The sequence below is a fragment of the Candidozyma auris genome, chromosome 2 (genome assembly GCF_003013715.1).
Source record: "Candidozyma auris chromosome 2, complete sequence".
NCBI lineage: Eukaryota > Fungi > Ascomycota > Pichiomycetes > Serinales > Metschnikowiaceae > Candidozyma > Candidozyma auris.
Window position 1 is genome coordinate 2414656 of NC_072813.1, and position 26706 is coordinate 2441361.

The following is a 26706-nucleotide window of genomic DNA, read 5'->3' on the forward strand; positions in this document are numbered from 1 at the left end:
AGCCTTACCCATTTCTTGGCGCGAACCATTGTGTTCTGGGTTTTGAGCAAGTCGCCATTTCCACTGGCTGTTCGTTATTACGAGGTATTTTTACGAGAGAGAAAGTAACCTTTTTATGTGGACGTTTGTCCATTCATGCATCAGAAAGACTCTTGTTGGGTTTGAATGTTTACTGCTTTCGTTGTAGTAAGGGGTATTTAGTAATTCTACTTCCACCATCAATTACTAAATTTTCCAAGGAGTTATATTCCGGGAAGAGAACTTATTCGTGTGAAGATGGATTTCTTGAAAGATGGTTTGCTGTTTGTGCTTTTTGCTTGAAAGAGCAACTGGGGAAAAGAGGATTTTGCACCCAAGAGCAGATACTCGTTCATGAAAAGCGGCTTTTTTCTGTCATAATCGTTCTTTAGAACAGCTGGCTGAGTGTCCATAGCCAATCAGAGAACCAATCCCCACTAAATTCTGTGCTGACGGTCACAAGTGCTGTACTGGGATGATACACACATCTCTATACACCTTCCACATCTTTCAGACCGAGCCAGAAAAAATCCGCTTCTATTCGATTCAACGTAGATGTCATTTGTTTCAGTCTCGGTGATGATTTTTTAGAGTAGATCAAACTAATCACAACGGCCCACAATCAACTTCTCTCTTTGTTTATCAAAGTCTCTACTGATTATTTTGGCTTATTCATTATATTGAGGCAGAGGTCTGGTCTTCTTTTGTTTATTGCAAGTAACGAGCCATGCTTCCAACCCTGCAATGTAATTCAGCAACTACAATTTCTTCAATTTACTTAAGCAAGGTATCTCTCCCTTGCAGTCTCTTGGTTTGGTATTTCTTGGCTCGATTGGTACAAGAACCTCAGCGATGTAATAACAGTTGGCCAGTTGAATAGTTTTTCGAAACAACGCCTTTATGTATCAAAAAGATCTCATTTGAAACAACACTTGAAATTATCGTGAGGTGGCTATGATTTCATCAAACTGCCTCCTAGCCCTCTTCGAGACACTGAAGCACGGTAAATAATCGTACCTTTTTCACCATGTTACAAGAATCAAACTTAATAGACTTACTACCGAAAGCTCCGTATGAACTCGACATGTTTGCTTAAGCAGTTCGTCAGTGATGTAGCCTCAGTTCACCATCCTCGTAGCAAACGACAACTAATTGATGCTTGGTGACTAGGCGAAAGGAACGGATTCACGAAAGTGATCAAAATCGAGAAGTAGGACTTGGAACACGAAGAGCAATGATATTTCTCTGTGTCCAGATAACCAACTGTAATTCTATTGCCTCATCTTTGTGTTATCATCGGGATTTACCATAGTAGTAAGTAGTTCATACCCTGAGCCAATCCCTCATATTTGTAATACAAACTGATTCAATAAAACAGAACTTGAGCCTGACAAATAGCATCTCCTCGATTTTAAAAGGCCATCATCTACTAAAATGTCTCAAAATTTTAGATTATATTTCAGATCGGTTCCTGTCAGTACTAGTTAGCAACTGTGTACCTGTATATAAACGGTCCATAATGTACAAGAGTAGCCCCAAGTCAACCCATTAAGGTCCCCATAATATTGAATCTTTATTTTTTTGAAAAGTCCCTAAGTGCTTTCTTCTTCACCCAACAAAACTCTCTGAATGATCCCAATCTTCTTCGATTGTGTGTGGTAAACTTGTAGGCTACGATTGTCTCTCTGCAGTATATTACGTGGAGACTTAGGGCAGTGCTCCAAGAAAAGGCAACCATCAACTTGGGCCATCTACACATCCTTCATCGAACCTCACAAACACAAGTCATCATCATCTCCGAAACCACAAGATCCGATTATCCCTAGTTTTTCATCACGTGCTTCCAAAAGTTCTTTTAATTCACCTCCCCTATCGTTTGCTGCCCATGCTCTGGGAATACCCTAAATCGTCCCTTCATGTCCAATAGATATACTTCGTCATTACAAAACATAGCCGCCTCGGAGAACGACTCTAGGGCAGCTTCCGGAACGCAACTGCCCGACTTCGGCGAGCTATACTCGTCATATGCTCACAACAGCAACTCTCAAGCGGACTCATACCAGGAGGTCGAATCGGACTCACAGGATCCCAGTAACGTCTCACAGGAATCTTTGGACTCCAATTCGAATTATGTGGGTGACGATACTCCTCCTGTAAGGAAAGGTTCTCGCAAACTCAACCCCACCAGAGCTCAGGCGGTATTCCAGGCCCTCAACGATAAATCGCTTCTCGACACGCCCAAGACGCCAGTAAGACCGGATTCCCGAGGTCTGAGCGACTCCTTTGACTTCACACAACCAGATACTCAGCGTGGGTACCATTCCTCCTCGTTGAATGTGCTTCTCGACACCCCTTCTTCAGAGAGCCAGTATAGAGAGCTAGTCTCCACTCCGCCGGTTATAGAGACAAACTATCGTCACGGTGGACGGCTCGAAGACAGTGAGGAGAACGTAGATAGCAGCAACTTGGAAAGCAATGTTGACGTGTCATTGCGCAGTGAAAGTGTCGATGACTGGGCCGAAAAGGGGGCCGCAGAGAAGACTGTTTCCACGAGCTCCAGCGGCTACGACTATAAAGTTATCAGACGTACGGTCAAAGACTTTGAATTTGGAAAAGACATAGGTGAGGGATCGTACTCCACCGTGGTGTTGGCTACAGATAAGCTCACCAACAAGAAGTACGCAGTGAAGATCCTAGATAAGCGCCATATCATCAAGGAGAAGAAGGTCAAGTACGTGAACATTGAAAAGCATGCACTTAACAGGCTTAGCGGCTGCCCTGGTGTTATCTCATTATTTTTCACATTTCAGGATAAGCACTCCCTATACTTTGTTCTCGATTATGCTGCCAATGGCGAGCTCCTTGGGCTTATCAAGCAGTACGGAACGCTCAATGAAGATTGCACCCGGTATTTCGGTGCTCAAATGCTTGATGCCATCAAATATATGCATGATAACGGTGTAATTCACAGAGACATAAAACCTGAAAACGTGCTTTTAGATGAAAAGTACAGGATTCAGATTACAGACTTCGGAACCGCAAAGCTTCTTGAAAGAAAGAAGAATGGACATACTGGTGAGGAAGAAGATTACCCCTTAGACGTGCGGGCCAAGTCGTTTGTGGGTACTGCTGAGTACGTTTCTCCTGAATTGCTTGAAAATAAATACTGTGGAAAGCCTGGTGACATCTGGGCTTTTGGATGTATATTGTACCAATTAATTGCGGGCAAGCCTCCTTTCAAAGCAACCAACGAATACCTCACTTTCCAGAAGATCACCAAGCTTCAGTACGCCTTTAGTGCGGGTTTTCCCTTAGTTCTCAGAGACTTAATCAAGCAGGTTCTTGTTCTTCAGCCATCTAGAAGAGCTACTATCAGCCAGATACAAAAACATCACTTTTTTCATGATATCAATTTTGACGACAGCGACGCCATATGGAATACGCCAGTTCCTGAGTTAGGCCCTTACAAGATGACGGCGAAGTCAATGATGAAGATGCCAACGAAAGCTGTTTCTCCAAAGAAAATCATCAGAAAGCCAGGAAAAAAGAAGACGGCTCCGGAAACAGAATCGCCACAACTGCTTCTGGATCGGCCAGAACTGAGACGTACAGCAAGTGAGAGTAGTATCCCAGGGAGACAACAAAGAAATTACAGTGCTGCATCTGTGGCCGCCTATGTTCTAAGCAAGCAGGATGACGATGAGTCCCAAACAAGTATTGCGAATCCTTCTGCTAGCGCAACAGCTAGAAAACCTTCAGTTACAGAGTACATCCCTGGAACTAATATCTTGCGTCCAGTGATCAATTCACGGGCAAACTTCTCTAGAAGCAGCGTTAGTCAGAATTCTGGCTCTATAAGTAACTCCAGTACGCCTCAGGTGAAGGAGTCCAAATCGAAGCCCGCAGAAGTTCCGCCTATATCGAGTGTGGAGCTTGCTTGGCAGGCCTACCTCCAGGACCCCGATGAAAGAATTTTGCATGTTGGTCAGGCAATTGCTTGCAAGCAGCCCACAGAATATTTTGAGAGGAAGCACAAGGGCCTCATTCATAACGCTCCATTGAAATATATCAGTCAGCTTCAAGCGGTAGCGAAAGTCGGTGGTAATGACTCAATGCTCACAAGGGTTGCTCATGGAAGCAAAGGCGGGCTCAGGAGTGCTCCTGATAACCCCAAATACATTGCCAATGAGAAAGATGCTATACTTGAATTCGATAACGATGAACCAGACGAGAAGATCGCAAGCATTCCTGAAGATGAAGATGATTCTGCTTCCCCATCAGAGACCAAAGAGGAGCTGAATACCACGAACAAGTCATCCAACATTGGTAAACGGTTTTTCAAGAAGTTCTTGACTCACTCCGAAAAGACTGACGAAAGTCTGCCTGATTCTGCTTCCACTAAGTCGGGAAGCAGTGGGAATGGAAGAGCACGTAGCTCGAGTTTCTCTTTGGATAAAGCCAAAAACTGCACTCTTGTGGTAACCTCTCATGGACGTTTTCTAATATTCATCAAAGAAGGCGAGCCTAAGTTGGTGAACGAAATTCAACTTAATTATCCATTTATTCTGTTCAAGGAGGTAGTCACGAATCATGCGGCCAAATTTGGCAAAATCGTACCCGTTACGGGTATCTTTGCCGTTCAGGCGATTGAGACCACCTTTGTATTCGAAGTTGATAAGTTTGAGGTTGATCTCTGGACTAGCGCATTGGCCAGATCGAAGCTTGCTCAATTCGAAAGAGAGAGAGAGTCGAAACCTTCCCCAAAATTGATGGATGCTCCACCCATCAAGACACTCCCAACGACGAATAGCAAAACATTTGAGTACAATCGTGATATCCCATCACCGCCGCCTCCACCTCCGGCAACAAGGAAATCTCGGGAAGGAAGACGCAGCGAACTGCCCAAGACTGTGAGTCCCACAAATACAAACCAGGAAAAACCTGCAAAGCAAACGCTTGACCCCAAGAGCCACCTGATGTTTAAGAGCAGAACTAAGCAGTCCAAGAGTATGAGAAGAAAGCCCCCACCACCACTTCCCACGGGCCATATCAACAACACTGGGTTAGCCAAGGACTCGTCTGGGCCTGATAACGATACCCTTCACGCAGCGCTTCTAGCGGTGAACAACAACCCCGTGGCTAAAGTAAATGAAGACACTCGTCGGTCGAGTTTCTCCAAGAGCTCACCTACTAGTCCTACGGCGAATATCACTTACAGATACCAGTCGTCGTCGAATGGTAAGGGGCGCATCACTGCCATGAATTCCAAATTGCTCAATCGGTCTCGCAACAAGCCTCAATAATGGCTAATGGTAAAGAACGATAAATTCTAGCATTCGTGATTCTATGATGTCAGTACTTCGCGGAGCATTTTGCAGCCATTTCCGAGGACACGCTGCTACCCATCCTCACCAGATAAACCCAAGATCGATAGATTATCAATAAACGATCAAACACACATGAAAGGGAATGATTATCAATGTCAGATGAGACATTTTTTTACTGCTACGCTCTGCATTTCTTCGTAGCATGCCTCCACTGGCCTCATCCCCAGCAGTCACAGGGCATCACGTGATCATCTGCTTAATTTTTCACTCGTTTTGAGCGCTTCAGTAGGACCAGCGACATTTACCTCACAGTTAATGTCGCACTATAGAATACAAGGCAGCGCAGCTTTAGCCTGCACACAGCTGCGAGACATCGTTCGCAGAGACACTCACAAAAAATTTTCTAGTTAGTGAAGAAAAAGGATTCCAATCTTTCACCTGTTCCACAACACTAAAATGGCTAAGTTCATCAAGTCCGGTAGAGTTGGTATGTAACGCCATTTTAAAATAAGATTAATTGCTGATATTGAAGTATTACTGTTGAATTCTTTAATCATGAAATGAAAATTGATCCGTGAAATTTCAGAGACAAGAGTACAATCCCCCTAAGTTGTGACAAATCCAAATATTCCAAAACACTTATGATATAATCAATCCTTTGAACTTTATTTGTTTCACTTGTCAGAAGATCCTAATAGTCAATCGGAATTTGTGAATATAGCGTCCCCCGTTTTCCAGTGCCAAACATCAAACCTCGTCAACTTCATCAACAGTCAGCACCAGCCTCCCCAACTCATTATACTAACCCCCAGCTATTGTCACCCGTGGCCGTTTCGCTGGTAAGAAGGTTGTCGTTGTCAGACCCCACGACGAAGGCACCAAGGCCCACTCTTTCCCCCACGCTGTGGTTGTCGGCATTGAGAGAGGCCCTCAGAGAATCACCAAAGCACACGACGCTAAGAAGGTTGCCAAGAGAACCAGAGTGAAGCCTTTTGTCAAGGCCATCAACTACAACCACTTGATGCCAACCAGATACTCTTTGGACGTTGAGTCGTTTAAGAACGCCATCACCACCGATGCATTGGCCGAGCCATCCCAGAAAGAAGAAGCCAAGAAGGTTGTGAGAAAGGCTTTGGAGGAGAAGCACCAGGCCGGTAAGAACAAGTGGTTCTTCCAGAAGCTCAACTTCTAATTCTGTCACATAATGTAATAAACTCTGCAACGGTACGAATGTGTAGGTATGATCCTTCAAATTTGAGTGTTAGATCCGTAGAAGCTTGGTAGTGTTGCTTGTGCATACCTTATGGGTAGCGTCTGTACTGAATCGTGGGCAATTAGCAACGAGAAAAGGTCTTTGGAGAAAACACCGTTGCTAGTGAATCTCATTAGTACATCTCAATGCTAAAAAGCTAAAAAAGTATACCTTTATTAGAGTTCGAGAGTCACAACTTTAAGTTCCATATCGAAGTTAGCTATAGGCAATTTTAATCGTGAGGCAAAGAAGGAAGGGTTTTTCGCAGCCAATGATGAATATGGAGAGGTAGTCTACTTGGAAACATCTTTTCTCCTTTCTTTTTTTTTCTTAAGAATTACTTTTTTGACATCTGCTATTGACCGATCCAATGCTCGAATATATATTCTCTGGCTTCGTGAAATCTCTTCCTCTTTGATCATGTATCTATATTGTCATTTTCCTCACATTTTGGTATCTCGCAGCCAAAATGGTTACAAGACAGGTTTAGATTATATCATCACTGCCGCTCAGGAGCTGTTGCTTGGAAGTTGCCAAATTGATATAATCTTTGTACTTTCAGCTGCTATTTCTCTTTCGATATTCAGGATGAAAGCTCTTCTTAGCTTAACACTTGACATCCACCCAAATTCAACCAAACAAATACCTAGACTTTCCATAGAATCTCAAAATCTATACTTCTTCTCCAATTGACTAATGATAAATTCGATGACTGTACTAACCGCCTTCCATTGCCTTTCTTCACATCATCACTCACGCTAACTCTCGAACACTACACTACATGTAATAGCACACAGAACTACCCCGAGTGCCCCTATAAATTCGTTCAATGGACACAATTCTTCCGAATAATTCTCCCTCTGACCTATTTCACCTATATCTTTATTCTCTTCTCCTGCTCTGACAGACGCCCTCTGCTTGAGTCACTCTTTGTCCACGTGACTTCACCCACCATGTACCGACTTTTTCAAATCTATGACTCTACCCTCATATCATGGCTGACCAGGTGGACGTGAGCAAGCTCAAGCTCGAAGAAGAGGCCAAGAAAGCTCAGGAACAGAAAATCACTCCCTGGGAGGTGGAAGGTGCCGTCGACGAAAATGGCCAGTCCAAAGGTATCGATTATAACAAGCTCAGTGCCCAGTTTGGCACGAAGCTCATCAGCGAAGAGACTCTTGAGACGTTCAAGAGGGTCACAGGCCACGAACCACATCCATTGTTGAAGAGAGGCGTGTTTTTTTCCGAAAGAGACTTGCACAAAATCTTGGATTTGTACGAACACGGCGAGCCGTTCTTCCTTTACACTGGGAGGGGCCCTTCGTCGGACTCGATGCACTTGGGCCACATGGTCCCCTTCATTTTCACTAAGTGGTTGCAAGAAGTCTTCGACGTGCCTCTTGTCATCGAAATGACTGACGACGAGAAGTTTTTGTTCAAGCAAAAGTTGACCATTGACGATGTCAAGGGTTTCGCTAAGAAGAACGCCAAGGATATTATTGCCGTGGGTTTCAAGCCAGAAAACACCTTCATTTTCTCTGACTTGGAGTTCATGAACCCAGCGTTCTATGAGAATATCGTCAGAACATCGAGACAGATCACCACTTCAACTGCCAAAGCAGTCTTTGGTTTCCAAGACTCCGACTGTATCGGTAAACTCCACTTTGCATCGGTTCAAATTGCCACTGCGTTCCCCTCGTCATTTCCTTCGGTGCTTGACTTACCGCCAAAGACACCATGTTTGATCCCTTGTGCAATTGACCAGGATCCTTATTTCAGGGTTTGTAGAGACGTTGCCGATAAGCTCAAGTTCAGCAAACCTTCGTTGCTCCATGCTAAGTTCTTCCCTGCTTTACAGGGCGCCTCCACGAAGATGTCTGCTTCAGACAGCACAACGTCTATTTTCATGGACGACTCTCCCAAGCAAATTCAGAAAAAGATCAACAAGTATGCCTTTTCTGGTGGCAGAGCCACTTTGGAAGAGCACAAGGAGCTTGGAGGTAATGTAGACGTCGACGTTGCATACCAATATCTCTCGTTCTTTTTGGATGATGATGAAAAGTTGGCGCAATTGGCCGAGGGCTACAAAAAAGGTGAGATCATGTCTTCTGAGATGAAGAAGGAGTGTATAGCGGTTGTGCAAGAGTATGTGGCAGCTTACCAGGAAAGAAGGTCCAAGATTGACCAGGACGTGGTGGACTCATTCATGAAGCCACACAAACTTGTGTGGGGCAAGGCCGAGAGGAGGGTTCCAGTGAAGGAGAGACAGAAGAAGTCCAAGAAGTAGGCGGCAGAACGATATAAACATAGAGTATATTTACAAAGCATTTCCATGTATGTAGAGCCACATGCCAAGGGATGTGCCAGCCAGGGCATGCTCAAACCTTTGCTGAGTTTCCATCTAAGACTCTGCTTTCATGGTTTTAGTAGAAGCTCCTTGATCTTTCCAAGCACAAACATCAACTTATCGAAATCACCGTCCTTCGGATCCTTGCCAAACCACCTAGAGCCCATCGTCAAAATCACGTTTTTCCTATTGCCCATCAGATACACCACTTTCCCGATCTGGCCAGCGACCACCTGAAGCTTCAAATTATGAGGATCTCCTACAAGCACCACAGGCTCAATGCCCAACGACTCGTCACTGGCTAGCACCTGCGAGTCGATCACCTTCAGAGTCGAGAGCGGCAAGTCGAACGAAGTGTCCATGACTCCGTCTATAAGAATATTCAACACAAGCTTGTCATCAAACAACACCGCGTAGAATGCAAATTGAGCTCCTTCAGGCCCCTCGCACAAGATCTCTCGAGGTCTTCTATCAGGGAGAGACATCCAAGCGATATTTCAAGTAAACGGTGGGTTCATTGCCAGCTCTGCAGGAATCTCAGGAACGAATGGTGGAGAGGACAGAAGAGGAGGCTTTTAGCGGAAATTTTCAGTGCGCTAGGCCAAATCAGAAAATTGCATCGTAAACAGCCGATTTTGTGTATTGCCGACTCGGATTAACTTAGCCTACCTTTGACACAAATTGTCGCTGCATTTGACACATTCTGCCGTGCATTCCCTCGGTGCAATAAAACGTTCGTCTGCAGAAGCCCCTCTGGGCGAAGGACCACGAGTAGTATAAAAGAAGGCGACAGTCCACCTCCAAAAGCTTTTATTTTTTTTTGCAAAATTATTTCAAGAGGTCTTGACTAATACCCTACTCATTCTCTTTACTAATCCTCTTGCGCTGACTAATCGGGTGATTTTCTCATTCTTCCTGCCTGGACATTATATTCGCAGCCAAACGCTTCAACGATCTTCACCTTCTACCCTTCATGTCCTTCAGCTCAGTGCCTGACGCCATCGAGGCGTTTAAAAATGGGGAGTTTCTCGTTGTCATGGACGATGAGACCAGGGAAAACGAGGGGGACTTGATCATCGCCGCCCAGCACACCACCCAGGAAAAAATGGCCTTTTTGGTGCGTCACTCGTCTGGCTATGTCTGTGTGCCCTTGTCGACCGAGAGGGCTGATGAGCTCGACTTGCAGCCCATGTTGAAGGATCGAACTGACCGCCATGGTACGGCTTATACGGTCACTTGTGACTATGCTCACGGCACGACCACGGGCATCAGTGCTCACGACAGAGCCTTGACGGCGAGATCGTTGGCTGACGCTGCTTCCAAGCCCGACGATTTCATCAGACCAGGACACATTTTACCTTTGAGAGCAGTGCCAGGCTTGCTTCATCAGAGAAGGGGCCACACTGAGGCTTCGGTGCATCTTTGCAAGTTGGCTGGCTTGCAGCCAGCAGCGGTGATCTGTGAGCTTGTGAGAGACGAGGACGGACTCATGATGCGCCTAGATGACTGCAAGGAGTTCTCCAAGAAACACGGCATCAGAATTGTCACCATCGAGCAGATTGTAAACTATCTCAACCAAAAAGAGTAGAGAGCTACAGCTGATAACGCCAGAGACAAGTACGCTACAGGCGGTTGTAAATAGCATCCTCCCGCATAATTAAACATTAGAAGATTCCGTTAGTCGTCTATGATTATTATGCCAACGAAAGTTGTGCCTTTCTCTTTCCGCTAACTTCGTCCTTGACGGACTTCACCTCGACCGTTACCTTGTCAAACACGGCAATAGTTCTTCTCTTGCCCTTGAAGTCAGTGAAGGTCAACTCGTACTTCTCCTCGTTGTACTCTGCAGTGTTCATGTCTCCCAAGACTTCTAACTTAATCAACCCTTCAATACCAAATTTAGGAACAAGTACAACGATACCGTTGTTGAAACACTTGATCACATACCCTTCCTGGTTCTCCTCGTTATTCTTCATCACCTGGCCAACGTAGTACTCTATACTGGCTCTACCGGCAAACTGGGCGTTTCTGTGCTTCTTGTTGATGTTTCTCACAATCAACTCCATCTTTCCCTTGTCTCTATGGCTCAAGTCTAACATCTCGTAACCTATGGCTCCAGCAAGCTGTCTGTGGGCGACAACGTCACAATAACGTCTGATTGGCGAGGTGAAGTGCGTGTATATGTCGACTGCAAGACCGTAATGCTTGAAATCAGGGTACCCGTAGGAGCCTGAAGAAAAATACTGAGCCGCCATCATGCAGCGTGTGGACATGATACGTATGAGTGTGTTGAAATACGGATCCTTATTATCGACACATCTGTCTAAGGAGTCCGCAAGAGCCTTCGACGACTCCAAAGAGATGGTCAATCCGTTTTTCCTCACCCTCAACATTTCATTGAGTTCCTCGAAATTAGTGGCTGGCGGTCCGGCGTGTCTTCTCAACATGGCAGTTTGTGGGTATGCATCGTAGATCTTTCGAGCAACAGAAATGTTGGCAAACAACATAAACTCTTCAACCAAAGAGTTTGTCTCCAACAATTTCTTGATCTCGACCTCACCAGGATCGGACGTTTCGCTATCCATGTGCACCTTGACCTCAGGGGATGCTAAGTTTAATGCACCAGCGTCAAGCCTTTTTTGCTTGAGCAATTTGGAGAGCTTAAGGAGAATTCTCATCGACTTCGTGAGCTCATCTTGCTGTGAAGGATCGTCTATTCTGTTTTGTGCTTGCTCGTAGGAGAATGCTTCCCTCGATTTGATTATCGACTTCATGAAGTTGACGTTCACAATGTCTGCATTCTCATCGACTTCCCAGATGACCGAAAAGGCAAATCTGTCAACGTAAGGCTTAAGAGAACACAAGTTCGTACCAAGAAGCATGGGCAACATATCGATTCTCTTATCAACCAAATAGACAGAAGTACCACGAGCCGCACCTTCATTGTCGAGAGCAGTATTTGGCTTCACGAAATGCGTTACGTCTGCAATGTGAACACCAACCTCATAATTACCATTTGGAAGCTGCCTGGCGTGAAGAGCATCGTCAATATCCACACATCCTGGTGGATCAATGGAGCAAACGAGTTTGTCTCTCAAATCAACCCTCTTCTTCAACTGTTCGTCTGTATCCAATTTCTCAGGAACCGTCCAGTTCTCACCCTCCTTGGGCAAACAGTCCAAGACAGCCTTGGAGAACGGTCTGTACTCGACATCGTGTTCAAGAAGTAATGCCTCCGTTTCAGCCTGAACACTCTCGATCTCACCCAAACTTCTCACAAAGTGACCTTGTGGGTACTTTGAGTCTGCTGGCCAAGAGTCAACAGAAACAACAATTCTTTGACCTAAAAGATCCTTCGCCTTTCTCGTCTTGATACGGATTTTGGGAAGAAGCTTATCCATGAGAATGACGAAACAGGTCTTGGAGGAGTTACCAGTATCATCCTCGAGGGATACTGATGATGGCGCTATCTGACCCACGTAGAATCTCCATGATCTTCTTGTGATGCCAACAACTCTAGCGGTAGGCTGAAGTCTTCTTTCCTTAGCAGATGTTGCTTTGAGGGCTTCCTGAGCCAACACACGACGTTCTTTGTCCGAGATGACACTCTCCTTGGCATCCTCATCTGGATTATCGTTGGCACCTATGGCGCTTTCCTCGACGATGGTGGACGAAGGCTCCCTCCATTTGTCTTTGGGAAGTAACTCCACAATAACGAGATCGCCGTTGAACGCACGATTAAGGTTGTGTGTACCCACGATCAAAAGAGGCTTCTTGAACGCAGGCGTGCTGACAGTACCCTCCAATATGTTATATGTTGAGATGTTCATGATACCCTGATACAAGGTACCATTTCTAATACCTGCCATGGTTCTGGAGGTAGAGTAGTATTCTGGGAAAGAGATCTCATCAGCATTCTTGTCAAAAGATTCATTCTCAGTAGGGATCAACTCCCTGAGCTCTTCACCCTTAGGCAAGCTCTCAACGTAGTCGACCAAAGACCTTGCGTCTGAACCTTCCTTGCTAGCCTTCTCTCTGTTGTCTCTATCGTTACACACGAACACAATATTAACAGGGATCTTGCTGTTATTGTTGTTCAAATGATCATGATACCACTTCACGCACCTTCTTATAGCTCTATCGTTTCTATCGTTTATGGTCTCGTTTTTCTGACGATTGACATATGTTTCCTCCTTAAATTCATTGTGAAACACAACAAATCTCTTATCTGCCGCTTTCACCAAAGCCCTAAGTCTCTGGTATATTGGAAAAGACCTGTTTTTCACTTCTTCAAGGACTACTTGAGGAATAATCACATCATAAAAGCAGTCTGGGTGCTCTAGAAGATCTATCGCCTGTAAGACAACATTGGTGTCGACAATCACATAATGACCTATACCGTCTTTCAATTTCAACGGAGAATCTGACAAAATAAATTCAGGTAGGTTACCTTGGGCATCTGGCTTGACAATATCTGGGCATTTCGTGCAAAGCTTTGAATAGCAAGGTATATCGTTTCTCAAGTAGTGTTCTCTGACGATTTTGGTGCATCCACCGTGTCTAGACCTCACAAAGACTTTGTGGGTAGCTGTAAGCCCCGACGAAAGTCTTTTTTTCAGTAACATATAGGCAAATTTAGTTGAGTACGCTTTAACATGGAGAGGATTCTCATCGCATCTATGTTGGTGTGTGTGGGGCTATGTGCAGTCCGGTATAAAGTGGTGGATTTTGCAGCCAAATGTAAATCTAATGAATTGCATGGTATAGAACTAAAAATACAGCGAATATATAGATAAGAAGCTAAGCGTTCAGGAAATGTTTCTCTAAACTTGCTCCTGTGCATTTTGCATCTGCTGGCGCAGGTACTCGTGGAGTTTAGGCTCTCCAGTGTATGTCTGTGTGGGTGGTACAAAGGTTCGTCTTTGGTTGTCGAAAGTGCTTCGGGTATGCACCTCTTCTACTGGCACTGTGATAACGCCATCGTATGGGTTCTCGGGCACAGCAAGTGGCTGAGGCACTCTCAGAGTAGGAGGGATTCTTGGAGAGTTTTCTAGGGTGGTGTCGTCCCGAACGCCAGAACTGGACGAATACCGTTTTGGTATAGGCTGGAAAGAGTTTTCGTTGTTGGGATCATGCACCTCAGCCATGGGCTCCTTGTGGCGATCAACGAAAGCTGGGTACTGCTCTGGGTGGCGTATTCTGTAGTGTTTAACAGCAGATGGGAACAAGTCAATGGCCCAGAAAACAAGCAAGAGACCATACCAGAAGGAGATTGTCCACTCAAAACATGCTGAAATGGAGTCGTTGTCGTGCTTCATCTCATATCCGAAAAAGGCTGCCAAGATCACGGCAACTATAAGCCATAACAATTTGAAGAAAAACGACACCATGTAAAGGTTGGCCCATCTGTGTTTGCCAAAGATGACCCTTTCGTGGTTTGGATGCAATCTCTGAGGGAAATTACCGAAGATAAACGAATTGAGGAAGTTGAAGAAACAAGCCCAGAAGATGAAGAAGATAAACACCCCCACCATGGTGATATGAACGGTATGAAAGTTCTTTGTGTTAAAGATCGACACAAACAAAATGCCCAATTGCCCAATCACAGCACAGATGATGCTGACGATGGCAAACCAAGGCTGTTTGTTGGATACGTATGGCTGCAACTTCTTCATTCTTCTCAACACATACTCCATCAACAAAGTGCCGACAAAGAAGATCAACTGGAACCCTGTGCACGAAATGAACAACGGCTGCAAGTTTGTAGCGCCAATGTCACTGATGTACACTGGGTTTTGGTCTGTTTCGCCCATAAACCAGTAGATGGGATGGCCCTGGATGGACCATGCCGACATCAAGGCAATGAGCATGCCCCACCACACTACGAGCGCAACAAGCGGTATGAGATAGTAGTGGATTTTTTTGAACCTGAGCCAGCGTGGGGTCGAAGACATGGTCAGCGAGGGAAGTAGGGAAGTAGGAGAAAGCTAGAGAATTGTGGTGGTGGTTGTTTGTAGTGGTAATGCAGTTGCTGCGGGCAGCAACCGAGATGGAGCCGTTTTTTTCAGTGACTGCAGCGAACAACGGCCCCAGATTCCAAACAGCGAGCAAGTGAGATGCGCGTATCTCAGCAACCAGAAGAGATATTGAAATTTTGAAAAAGACAGCGAGGTCAGAAGCATCTGTTTCGGAAGGAATTTTCAATATCAGCTGGTCCACTGCTATTGCTGGTGGGAATTGAGTGGGCTTATCGCAGCTTGTTTGTTGCTGGTTGATGTCGATGTCGCGATGGCTGAGTCGGCAGTGAGCACAGCCGCTGGAGACACACAAAGCTGAGCAGGAGGAGAAGGTGATATGGGAGACACGGACGGCTCCGTAAAGCTCCGTTTTCCGTAGCTCCAGAGCCAGTAAAAACCAATTGAGGAAGCATTTTTTTGTTTTGCGGGTTGTATGCTTTTGGCGATGGCAGTGTAGCTAATGAGTGTAAACAGTGCTCACTTTCTCTGCTGCCTGCTGCAAACCTACTTTGTGCGATTCTAGTAGATAGTGACATGCGCATGTGTTTATGTTGGAAAAGATAAGAAGAAATGAAAGAAAACAAAAAAAAAAGAAAGAATTTAAACCGTGCTTGAGCTTCATATGAAATGAGAGAGGCGCAGAATTCGTACAAGTTTGTTTGGGCCTCTGGATGGTTGCAAATAGACGCTGCTTATCAGAGGAAACAAATCAGAAAAGTGACGTTTGCGCAGGGGAGTGTCTTGCATTGCGCGTTTTGCCCAGTGCAATGGCTGCAAACGTGCTAAAGTCGTGTGACACGGATGACTATGTGAGTGAAGACAGAATGTGGTCTCTAGATTTAGTAGGCGCATTCCAGCATCCGTCTTAACTGGGAGCCAATCGCTACGTGAATAGTTTGTTGGCGACCGGCGCTCGGCGGTACTCGGCTTGATGAATATGTGATTCTCCCGATAACAAAGACTAGTTTAGCAAAAGGAATAAGAAAAGTGGAAAAAATAAAACAAAAGAAAACATAACAAGGAACGCTGGTTTCATCTATAGGAGATTCGTAGAGCTAGAGTACTTTTCCTTTGTCGATTTCCCTCAGTCCATACAGCTTCTCTCTATCACAGGAAGGTGCACAAGACACACTCATTCCAAAGTCCAGAGATTTGATGGTCCAAAATGCCACTGAAATATGGCCACTTACTTTACTTTTAGTGAATTGGTAAAAGTGAATTCATAACTCACGCCAATTTCTTGCCCAAGAATTGTGCGTCTTAGAGAGCATGCCTATACAACAAGCGACTGAACAGTCTCCATTACAAATAAATCTCACCGTGTTAAACAAGGGCCTCCTCTTGCTCTTGAGCAATTTTCTCCTACAAATTATAGGTGTCAATCGTTTGCAGCCGTTACCTGTCTCTGCGTGGCCCACTGTGTCTTGACTCCGATTGTGACTCTTTCGCGCAAGGTCTAAAACACCCTTACACTGACGTTCGGCTACTTATCTCCATCTCCACAAAAACTCGCCATTCTTCCTCATCATGGTCTTCACCTTCTCCCTAGATAAGTACATGAACAAGTACATCCCACGATCCCAGGTTAAGCATTTTCCGGGACCGTTGCGCCGTCTCTTGGGTGGATTTCCCGCCTCGGCCACTCATGACTACTACATCTGGCTCGAGATTCTTGTAGCGTCCTTCTGTGGTATTGCCCTTTTGGCTGGTGTTTTCCAGAGCCATACTGCCTTCACTGCTCATCATGCTCATAACATAGTTGCTTCATATGCTGCAACGGCCATTCTCTGTTTCAATGCCTCCCAGGTACCCCTAGCGCAACCTCGAAACATCTTCACGGGCCACTTTTTGGCATCCCTTATTGGCGTTTGTATTGAAAAGCTCTTTTCTCTCTCTGCTGGCGGCAGAGACAACTACTGGGCTGCTGCTGCCCTAAGTGTGGCCGTGGCGTCAGTGGCCATGTCTCTATGCAACTGTGTACATCCTCCAGCAGGTGCTCTGGCGATGCTACCGCTGATTGACGAAAACATTCGGAAAATGGGCTGGTGGTATTTGCCTGTGCAGCTAGTGTCGCTGCTTTTGATCATCCCCGTTGCATGTATCTTTGGAAATGTGTTTAGACGATACCCAGTGTACTGGTGGACTCCTGGCGAGTGTGGTCTCTACTGGAAGAAGGAGGAAAAGAAAGAACCGGAAAAAGCTGAACCTTCTGAGGTCGAGCTGCTTGCTACGGGCAAAGATGAGACTGCCCTGGAGTCTCCAGCAGCAGCCCTTGCCTATTCGCCTCAACAGGAACCAGAAACTCAAATTGCCCCTGTACCATCACACAGCAGCACTAGGAGCCGCTGGTCTCACCGTCTAGCTCACACAGCCTCTAGAAAAACCTTAGATGAAGGGACCCACACAATAGTGTATGTTCCTGGGCTACGAAAGATCCTGGTGACCGCAGACGAGATCATGGTGCCTGCGGAATTGGATTTAGATGACATTCTGTTAGACTGGCTTCGACTGATGCGGATGGAATTAAAGCTGTTGAGCGACCTTGACGAGTCTTCTCCTGTGTGAGGATGTCCAAATCGCCACGAAGCTACAGTTTGCATAACTACCTTTGAAACTGGCTGAATGCAAAGTCTGTTGATTTAATTTTAATTACAGTTATTGAGAGCACCCTAGTCCCGTTCCACATGGCCGGCGTTTAGACGTAACGCCTCGCTGGTAATCCTCGGCTAATGATGCCAAAAAAGCCCCTTTTTTCCGACTCTGATTATTACGCGACCGCACCCTCACCAATAGTTTGGTCTCATAAATGCGAGCGAACAATAGCGAAAAGTGCATAAGCGTGCTTTGGACGCGGGCCATGAACAAGCGGCTCTGAATGCAAATTTGTCGCCAAATTAAGAGGGCTGAGCTATTTGCGGTAGAATGTTTCTCGCAACCAATGAGGGTATATATAGAAGCCCATCATGCTCTAAGATTTGGCTTTATCAGAATTTCAAAGCCTCAATGAGACTCCTTCTCTGGCTCACTCCAGCACTTGCTTCTTTGCTGCTTGACTTCACTGTTCACCGTGGAAACTCCATTAACGATAGAGCCATTGGCAGATAAACATATGTGAAGAGGGACAATGTTGCAACCGATTTGAGGTTTGAGAATGAAAAGCTTTTCTACATCACGAAATTGAAGGTGGGCTCTCGAGGCGACGAGTTGGAAGTAGTCGTCGACACAGAAAATGCCGACACCTGGGTCCCTGCGAGCGATTGCGCCGCTCCGCGACGCAGAATTGTTGTTCAGCCGTCGGCGAGTTCTTCGACTGTTCAAGGTGGAATTTTAACTCTTAACGGAAGTTACGAAGATAACATTCCGAAGGGCGAACCAACTCCTATCAGTTTCTTTACTACAGGCACCGCTTCTGGTGACGATTATCCTACAGACTTGCCCCACGGACTCAAGCTCCCAACAGTAACCTACGGAATGTACTCCATAAATGATCGTTATGCATGCACGAAACACGGTTCGTACGCCACAGGCTTGCTGGACTCATACTCTTTGAACAGTTCTTTGGGTTTGTTCTACGCTGCTAGTCCGTACGACTCCTATGCAGTTGGGTACTATGTCAACGATGATGTTTCCCTCGGAGGTCATACCGTCAAGCAACTTGCATTTGCAGCTTGCTCGAACACTAACAGAGACATTGGTACACTTGGGCTCGGGTTCGCAATTAATGAGGTTACTTTATTAGGATACGTGAAACACTACTACAACCTTCCTATTCGTCTTAGGCAGGATGGCACAATCAGAAAAATTGCCTACTCTATTTTTTTAAACGAAAAGGACCACGGCTCGCTTCTTTTTGGGGCAGTTGACCACTCAAAGTACTCTGGCCAGCTTCAGAGGGTGCAAATGCTCAACAGATTTAAGATCATGAGCAAAACCGGCCCTGTTTTGCCTGAGATTGCTTTGAGCAGTATACTGGGAGATGGATTCAGCGTTAGAAAGAGAATTGCTGTCTCTTTAGCAAGCAGAAATTCAGGAAACACCTTGCCAGAGGCCTACACTTCAGAGTTAGGTAAGCGCTTAAACGGGACGTTGAACTCGTACGGCTACTGGGCAGTATCGTGTGACTTGCAGGACGTTGATGACAAAATAGAGTTTGACTTCAGTGGTGCAAAAATCAAGGTGCCGGTAAGTGACCTTGTGGTTGAGTCAGAATCGGGGTCCTCGTGTTTCTTGAACATCAGAACCAATGAGATGTTTCCCAGCTTGGGTGGCAGTTTCCTTCGTAACGCTTACGTTGTTTACGACATGGAGGATTACGAGGTAGCACTTGCACAAGCAGCTGACGGCGCAAGCGAAGTGAACATTGAGGAGATCTCCAATGCTATTCCTAGTGCTGTTGCAGCCGAGGGTTTCAATGATACCTCTGTCGACTACTACCTCAATTACACCGGCACCCTGTGGGAGACGTTTGCAGCAGACGATGCTTCCATCACCAGTCTTTTTTCGTCTCTGTCCAAGGGAATGGCTCCTGCCGGCGCCGTTGGCCCTATTTTCAGTGTCCTCAGTGCCCTCTGTGCCATGTTGTTCTTCTAAGCGTTAAATTCACTAAGTATGCATCTAAACAAAAATTGTAAGCATAAAATTAACAGTAATAATTTGGTTAAAAAATTTGTAGAAGGAGTGTCTAGTGGCTGCAGAAAATATTCATCGGTAGATTTGCATCATTGGGGTTTTCGACATAATAATGCTGTGGGAGCCGACGCACTCTTCTTGAAAAATAAAAATGAGTAGAAACATCCACTAAGTCATTGCTTAAGACTAAACTTGCTAATGTATGTCAAACTCTGCTCGGTCCTGAACAATGCTGAATTTTCATGATGTTGTTATAGTAGAGATTTTGCCGTCAATGGGAGTGTAAATCCCTCAAATTAGCTGTATGCGAATCTTGGACCCATTTACTATCAGTAGAACAGGAGGAAAATTGCAAGGAGATAAAAGAATAAGGTAGTGTAATTTCTAAGTGTGGATCGATTCAATGGAACTAGATCGACCTCAATTCGGCAGCTCGAGGGCCTTAAAAACGGTCCAGGCAACGTTCAGTGCATTTAGAGCACACACCTGTCTTCTATAATTTAACATCTTTTGTCCATAAAGAATTGGCGTCCATCTGCAGGGGCTACGGTCTGATCCCCGTAAATGAAGCCGCACCCGCAGCCATTTTCTACTTAAGACCTTCATTGAGAGTGGTTGTAGACAAAATGGTACGGTCGACACTAAGCCCCGATTATACGAGCTAGTATGCTTTTTTGGAGCTTACTCCTCTTCTTGGCAACCTTTATCAGTAGACAAGTGTTAATGAGTTGCCCGCCGGTGCAGACAGGCTCCCAACAATATTGAGCCCTTCTCACTAAAGTGACAGTTTCATCACTACCATGAGACTCATATACTGGGCAGCTCCAGTTTTGGCAGTCTTTCTGCTTGACTTCGATATCAGAAGGGGAACTAAAAATACCCTCTCCAAGCGAGACAATTACACTACGGACTTCGATCTTGATGATGGGAATGTCTACTACGTCACCAAATTGCAAGTTGGGTCGAACAAGGAGGAAGTGGAGGTGATCATCAGCACGCTTAGAGCAGACACTTGGGTCCACTCGAGCGACTGCTCGGTGATTACTGATGATTACTATGATATCGAATACAAGCTCACTTTGGGACCCAAAAGCACGGGGGCCATTCCAGATTATCCTAAGGACTTGACTCGGTTGGTGAATTACTACAGCACAAAAACAAGAGTTGCTGGCACTGAAACACGCACTATCATTTACCGCTCTTACGACGATGTGTCTGCTTGTACAAGACACGGCACTTTTAATACAGCCTCACTGGACTCATTCACCAGGCTACTGTTCGTAGGTTTCTATAGCAGTTTTGCTTATCAGGACCTGGGCTATGGGGTCTGGGTGAGCGACGATGTCAGCGTTGGAGGACACTCGATGAAAAACCTAACCTTCGGTGTCACTACGAACTCTTCTCTTCCTTACGGCGCTTTGGGACTTGGCCTCATGAATGCACTGTCTTTTTCAAGAGATGTGTATGTTGAAAACTACATGCCTTTTCCCATGCGACTCAAACACGATGGTGTCATCAAGAAAACAGCATATTCTCTTTCAGTAGGAGGAAGCACCTCTCTGAAGGGGTCTGTTCTCTTTGGAGCCGTCGACCACTCCAAGTACGAGGGTCAGCTTCAGAAGGTGAAAATGGTAGCAAGGGAGCACCCTTATGGAGTTGACCCTAACTACGATAAAGGGCTAAGGCAACCCAACATTGTCTTAAGTTCCATTGAAGGCGATGGTCTAATGATCAAGGAAAGAATAGGAGTTAGCATTGCGAGCGACGTCACGGCGAACTATTTGCCTACAGCTCATGTTGCAAGGATCGGTAAGTTTTTGGATGGAGAAGAGACCTTCGATGGTCTCTGGAAAGTTTCTTGCGACCACCTCGAGCTGCGTGAAAATCTAACCTTTGGCTTCAGTGGGATTAAGATCAACGTTCCAGTTAAGGATCTTATCATACCATCAACATCTCAAAAAAACTGTTTCTTGCACATGTACCCCCAAGAAGGTCAAGTTTATTTAGGAGACAGCTTTCTTCGCAATGCCTATGCTGTTTTTGATCTCGAGAATGAGGAAATTGCACTTGCACAAGCAGCTCATGGTGTGAGGGAGCCCGATATAGAAGAGATCGTCGAGGATATACCCAGGGCAATTAATGCTGATGAGTTTAACGAAACTGAGATTGTCAATTCCATGGTGTGGATCTCGGATCGTCCAGGGTACACCGTACAAGGTGGACTTGGTTCCTCGACCACCAGTGTTTCTACACTGTCTGGAGAGGATACTCCTGAGTCGACAATAACTAGCGCAACAGAAAGTGTCTCTAGTCTCTCGTCGCTGTCCAATGTGGCACCTGTTGGTACTCTTGGGTCGGTAGTTACCCTCCTCAGCATTCTCTGTGCCATCATGCTACATTGACCTGTTCTCATTAGATACTCAAGTCTGTTGGTGTCTCAGCAATTAAGACCACTGTATGGTGCAACCTTGAGGATCATAAGGATTTGATAAGCCATGACTTTTGTGCTATCGAGAGCTCCCTCCAGTATTTCTAGCTCACGAATCGATTTCTCTGCTGCGCCTCTTCCGTGGTCAGTATAGCCCCACACATTTGCAACAGATACTACTTTGATTGGCCTTCAATCTCTTGTCGCAAAGCATCAAATCAACCGATTTTAAAAGCCGTTTAAAAGTGTGTCGAAAATGATATATTTTCCCAGTGCATATGCTAGTCGATCAGGGCCATTGTTGAAGTAATAAGGCGCCGATCGACAAATTAAATGATCTTCTTAGCTTTACTACGACGTTGACGTTTGGTCGATACTACTGTGTTAGGTTTAGTGGACATTTATTAGGGCTCGCACGGAACCATGCAAAGAACTTTTTGGGGGAACCCAAAACCGAATATTAACTTGCGTTGAAGAAGTATTTGAATAGCCTAGAAGTGACGAGGGCAAAGATCACTTTTGCCTCTCGTAAATCATGCTAGGATCTTGTCAAGCACTACATGCTTAACAGTCGACGGCCTTCAAGAGGAAGATCTCAATGGCCGAGCACTGAGCACCGATGGACTCGTCATATAAGTTGTAGAAGTCTCCAGAAAGACATTTGTAGAAAGTGGTCTGGTCACCCAAGGCCAACTTGAAGCCACCCTCCTTAGTGTCGGACTGCTTTTCGCCCAACCCAGCTACGTCAGCTGGAACGAAAGACCAGCCAGCAGCGTAGATGGTACCAGCCTGAGGTGGAGGGCCGTCAAACTGGAACTGTCTGTTGGCAACAATGGCACCGACTCTGCCCTTGGAGTCTCTCAACTCACCGTCAGTGAGAGACACAAGCAAGGAGTCGTCAGAAACACAAGTCTCCTCAAAGTAGTCCTTTGGAGAGTCGGGGTCAGAGGATGCAGCGCCAGTAGCCTGAACCTGGCCGTCAGTTACCTGGTTTACAACAGACTGAGATGGAGCATGGGTGGACTCGGCAGCAACAGACTGCTGCTGGATCTGGCCATCACCGATCTGGTTAGCAACCGAGGCGGTTGTGTGCTGCTGAATCTGACCGTCACCAATTTGGTCAACGACAGAGGCAGACTTTGGAGCAGCCGTCTGCTGCTGGATCTGACCGTCGCCGATCTGGTTGACAACTGAGGCAGTCTGGGTCTGCTGCTGGATCTGACCGTCGCCGATCTGGTTCACCACAGATGCAGTGGTTTGCTGCTGAATCTGGCCGTCGCCGATTTGATTCACCACAGATGCAGTGGTTTGTTGTTGGATCTGACCATCACCAATCTGATTGACCACGGAAGCAGTGGTTTGTTGTTGGATTTGACCATCGCCAATCTGGTTGACCACAGATGCCGTAGTTTGTTGCTGAATCTGACCATCGCCAATCTGGTTCACAACTGAAGCAGTCTGCTGCTGAACCTGTCCGTCACCAATCTGGTTGATGACGGAAGCTGTAGTCGTAGCTGGAGGCTTGCTGACCTCGGTGTTGGAGTTGGCCTGGATCTGACCGTCACCTATCTGGGACACAACGTCTCTCTTGTCTTGAGAGATGCCTTGCGAGACGGAAGCCGAGACCGTTCTAATCGAAAGAGCATAAGAGCCCGAGATCGAGGTTATAGCCGAGGCAGACTCGTTCAACGTGCCTGTGGGGGTCAAGGTGCTCCAGGTGTTAGAGATGGACGCTGGAGCAGCAGCCACGGCGGCGACAATGGCAGCGAGAGCAGAGAACTTCATGTTGAATTTAGAAAGAAGTTTGATAGGAAATATCAAAAAAGAGTTAAGAAAGTGACAGGACTTGTATCTATTTATATACTAGGCGTCTGCGACAGGGGCCTCGGAAATGACGACACTTAGAGCCATACTTCTTGCTATTTTTGTCTGATCTCAAGGCGCAAGTTTGCCTGTTGAAACGACGACATGCAGCAGGGCCTCCGCTAGCAATTGTCATGAAACATCAGAATGCCGGAGGGGGTAACCCTAGCACAAGCGCATGCAATGGTGGAGGCGTCGTTTGTTTTTTCGCACCCAAAGCATGCTTCCGAACTAGGAGCACTAATGACATGCAGCTACGCAGGAGCACACTAAAAGGTCTCTTTAGTGATGAGATACACAAAATAAAAAAAAAGAAAAAAAAGAACCATTGGAGTAATTGGCAAGAATTTCTTGCTATTAATAGCATTACATTGCATCAATTTCCTTATATTTCTTTACCTGTCCTTCATATCTGAGGCCTCACCCTCTGCGCTTGCTCCACCTGTCAACATTTGGTGACACCATTGTGCCGAAATTATGTCGCTTCCGCGCATACTGCCTTGCACTTTCGCAGCCACTGGGCTGTAAGGTAGGCAGTGTAGCCTGGCTGGTTGAATGAAAAAAGTCAACAAAAGCTCAATTCCAGCAATTTATTTGGGATGCTCAAAATGTGTTATTTGGCGTGGAAGCCACGCAACTGAAAAAAAAAAAAATTAGTAAAACAAAGGTGATTCCCCGTTTTCGGTTCCTCGGCCCGCTTTGTGCCCCAGCTGAGGCTTCAAGTATCCTTTGTGCGCTTGCCTCCTTGCTGCGTGCCTTTCGTAGCACTTCCCCATCAGGTCTGTGACAGTGACCATCGGCTACGATGAGAATAACTCTCTTCGAGAAAGTCTTGCTGGGTTTTACAATTTCTTCTTGTTCCGAGCATGTTCCCCTGAAACCGTTGGGCTTGTTTTTCGCTTCGCTGCTTCGCTTGCAAGGTCTATTTTGTTCTTTACCCATAGAGGCAAAAAGTGGATCCTGGTGCGCAGATGTCTTTTGGTAGTGATGCAGCTCATAAAGCGACAGGGGCTCCATGCACCTGGGGTTTGGTCAGGCCGGGCGATTGTCGGCCGGGAAAGCACCTTTCTCCTCCGTGGTGATCCTAGCGTCAAACTATTGAAGATCCCAGAAATAAACCTCTGGTCCCTGGTATTTTTCTCTGAATATTTTTGTCTTGCTCTCGACCGGGTATACTAGAGGGCTATTTTTGTCCTCCTCTGCTCGTCGGCTGAATACGACATGCGCAAATAACCAACCATTTTGTCGGGAAGGCCATATTATGAATTGTCCTATTACGTCACCACATCCCCTTTGGTTGTACTTACTCCCTTTGAGCGAGGCATCCGAATGTACCCTTGAATGTGACAAAGGACTCATATGCGAGGCATCAACGCTTTGAATCACACAATCCTGAATTGGAAGGTCTTAAATATTAGCGGTAGCGTGATACACGTAGCATAGCAGATTCTATCAAAAGCATGTCAGGAATACTAAGCAGATTCGATATAGTTAGAGTCATTGACTTTATTGACGTGAAATGATATACATTACTTGTTCATGAATTCCCCACAGCATCTCCTAGAGGTATGAACGTTTAATTATCAGATTTTTCGAGACCTTTGCAGTGAAGCCTTATAACTTTATCAAACTTAAGATTCGCTAGTGCCTATGCTACTGACCAAGTATCAAAGTGGCCGGCTCTGTTTTAGGCAACCGTTCAACCGCCAAGGGGGTCTACATGGAGGTTTCAAACTGTTCGCCGGCTGAATAATTCGACAGTGTGGGCAAATAATTAACGGTTTTGTCGAGAATTGTCCCTATTGTGAATGAATCCTATTTCGTTTGACATTATCATACGTACCTCGGTATTAACGGAACATCCGGATGCACCCTTTACAGTGAAAAAGAATAAACCGGAGCGACATCACCTTTTGATCCCATGAGCCTCTCGTCGAGGTTCTGATTCTATAAAACAAGCATTTAAACTCTTTGAGCTAAGGATCTCCGTTCTTGCGGGGAAGCCCATCTCGATAACTGGAAAATGGATGAACACGAGTAAGAGGCGGAGAGAAGTGTTCCAGCTACTTTGCCTTCCTTAAACAATCACCAAATCTAGTGAAGAGACTCGAGTGGTAACCTGAAGCTTCATAAGACTATAATCTTCAGGGTTGTGAACGACATCATTTTTTGTTGATAAAGTTCAAGTGTATCCTCTTACTGGACTTGTCCATCGGGCAGAGGATACTCATTTCAAAATGCTAAGAGCAAATTACCTATGGGTAACGCTTCTCATTCAATATAAAGAGCTATCAAAAAGTTGTGGAATAAAAGCTTTCTTGTGTATTAAGATTCGATAGAGATTACTTTCCTTTGTGCACAGGCAATTCGAAAGAGAGCTGGGTGGCAGCTATGCTCGAGGGATTAAATAAAACAGCACATAGTTTCTGGTGTATATATGTTCAGAATTTCTGGTTACATCCTTTTTCTTTTCTTTTTATTAAATTAAAAAAGGTGTTCACAAGTTTTCAATATGGCCAGCTCTAAAACCTCTTTAAGTCCTTTTTTTGCTCTAAAGAAACCTTTTGTCAAACAGAAGTAATAGAACCCTGAAATTGGACTTTTATACCTTGATTTTTTGAAATTATTTACCTAGTCACATTGTGCTATATATATTACTCAGAATTTCACTTAGCAAGCTTCGTTCCTCATGGCCCAATGGTCAAGGCGTCTGGCTACGATAAGTAACCACTTCTGTTGGAACCAGAAGATTCCAGGTTCGACTCCTGGTGGGGAAGCTTCTTTTTTTGCCAAATATCGGACTACAAATGAAACCCTTCGCTCGCCAA

General features: G+C 45.5%; 11 protein-coding genes across 11 annotated transcripts; 7 read left to right on the plus strand and 4 right to left on the minus strand. All coding sequences in view use genetic code 12, as the record gives it.

Moving 5' to 3' along the window:
- Window positions 1-1934: 1934 nt before the first annotated feature.
- CJI96_0002559 (PDPK1 family serine/threonine-protein kinase) lies at window positions 1935-5321 on the plus strand (the record flags this gene model as incomplete). The annotated part of the gene is made up of 1 exon (XM_029036072.2): window positions 1935-5321. One exon carries the CDS (start codon window positions 1935-1937, stop codon window positions 5319-5321), a length of 3387 nt encoding a protein of 1128 aa, XP_028891314.2.
- A 480-nt stretch (window positions 5322-5801) lies between these two features.
- RPL27A (60S ribosomal protein eL27) lies at window positions 5802-6537 on the plus strand (the record flags this gene model as incomplete). The annotated part of the gene is made up of 2 exons (XM_029036073.1): window positions 5802-5832; window positions 6158-6537. 2 exons carry the CDS (start codon window positions 5802-5804, stop codon window positions 6535-6537), a joined length of 411 nt encoding a protein of 136 aa, XP_028891315.1.
- A 1054-nt stretch (window positions 6538-7591) lies between these two features.
- WRS1 (tryptophan--tRNA ligase WRS1) lies at window positions 7592-8881 on the plus strand (the record flags this gene model as incomplete). Its single annotated transcript, XM_029036074.2, has 1 exon — window positions 7592-8881. One exon carries the CDS (start codon window positions 7592-7594, stop codon window positions 8879-8881), a length of 1290 nt encoding a protein of 429 aa, XP_028891316.2.
- Window positions 8882-9009: 128 nt separating this feature from the next.
- CJI96_0002562 (uncharacterized protein) lies at window positions 9010-9426 on the minus strand (the record flags this gene model as incomplete). The annotated part of the gene is made up of 1 exon (XM_029036075.2): window positions 9010-9426. One exon carries the CDS (start codon window positions 9424-9426, stop codon window positions 9010-9012), a length of 417 nt encoding a protein of 138 aa, XP_028891317.2.
- A 488-nt stretch (window positions 9427-9914) lies between these two features.
- Window positions 9915-10529, plus strand: RIB3 (3,4-dihydroxy-2-butanone-4-phosphate synthase RIB3; the record flags this gene model as incomplete). Its single annotated transcript, XM_029036076.2, has 1 exon — window positions 9915-10529. The coding sequence occupies one exon, from the start codon at window positions 9915-9917 to the stop codon at window positions 10527-10529; it is 615 nt and encodes a 204-aa protein (XP_028891318.1).
- Window positions 10530-10635: 106 nt separating this feature from the next.
- On the minus strand, window positions 10636-13566 carry CJI96_0002564 (exosome catalytic subunit DIS3; the record flags this gene model as incomplete). Its single annotated transcript, XM_029036077.2, has 1 exon — window positions 10636-13566. One exon carries the CDS (start codon window positions 13564-13566, stop codon window positions 10636-10638), a length of 2931 nt encoding a protein of 976 aa, XP_028891319.2.
- Window positions 13567-13764: 198 nt separating this feature from the next.
- On the minus strand, window positions 13765-14895 carry CJI96_0002565 (uncharacterized protein; the record flags this gene model as incomplete). The annotated part of the gene is made up of 1 exon (XM_029036078.2): window positions 13765-14895. One exon carries the CDS (start codon window positions 14893-14895, stop codon window positions 13765-13767), a length of 1131 nt encoding a protein of 376 aa, XP_028891320.2.
- Window positions 14896-16485: 1590 nt separating this feature from the next.
- Window positions 16486-17523, plus strand: CJI96_0002566 (uncharacterized protein; the record flags this gene model as incomplete). The annotated part of the gene is made up of 1 exon (XM_029036079.2): window positions 16486-17523. One exon carries the CDS (start codon window positions 16486-16488, stop codon window positions 17521-17523), a length of 1038 nt encoding a protein of 345 aa, XP_028891321.2.
- A 906-nt stretch (window positions 17524-18429) lies between these two features.
- CJI96_0002567 (uncharacterized protein) lies at window positions 18430-19548 on the plus strand (the record flags this gene model as incomplete). Its single annotated transcript, XM_029036080.2, has 1 exon — window positions 18430-19548. The coding sequence occupies one exon, from the start codon at window positions 18430-18432 to the stop codon at window positions 19546-19548; it is 1119 nt and encodes a 372-aa protein (XP_028891322.2).
- Window positions 19549-20387: 839 nt separating this feature from the next.
- Window positions 20388-21989, plus strand: CJI96_0002568 (uncharacterized protein; the record flags this gene model as incomplete). Its single annotated transcript, XM_029036081.2, has 1 exon — window positions 20388-21989. The coding sequence occupies one exon, from the start codon at window positions 20388-20390 to the stop codon at window positions 21987-21989; it is 1602 nt and encodes a 533-aa protein (XP_028891323.2).
- Window positions 21990-22579: 590 nt separating this feature from the next.
- Window positions 22580-23800, minus strand: CJI96_0002569 (uncharacterized protein; the record flags this gene model as incomplete). The annotated part of the gene is made up of 1 exon (XM_029036082.2): window positions 22580-23800. The coding sequence occupies one exon, from the start codon at window positions 23798-23800 to the stop codon at window positions 22580-22582; it is 1221 nt and encodes a 406-aa protein (XP_028891324.2).
- Window positions 23801-26706: the final 2906 nt, after the last annotated feature.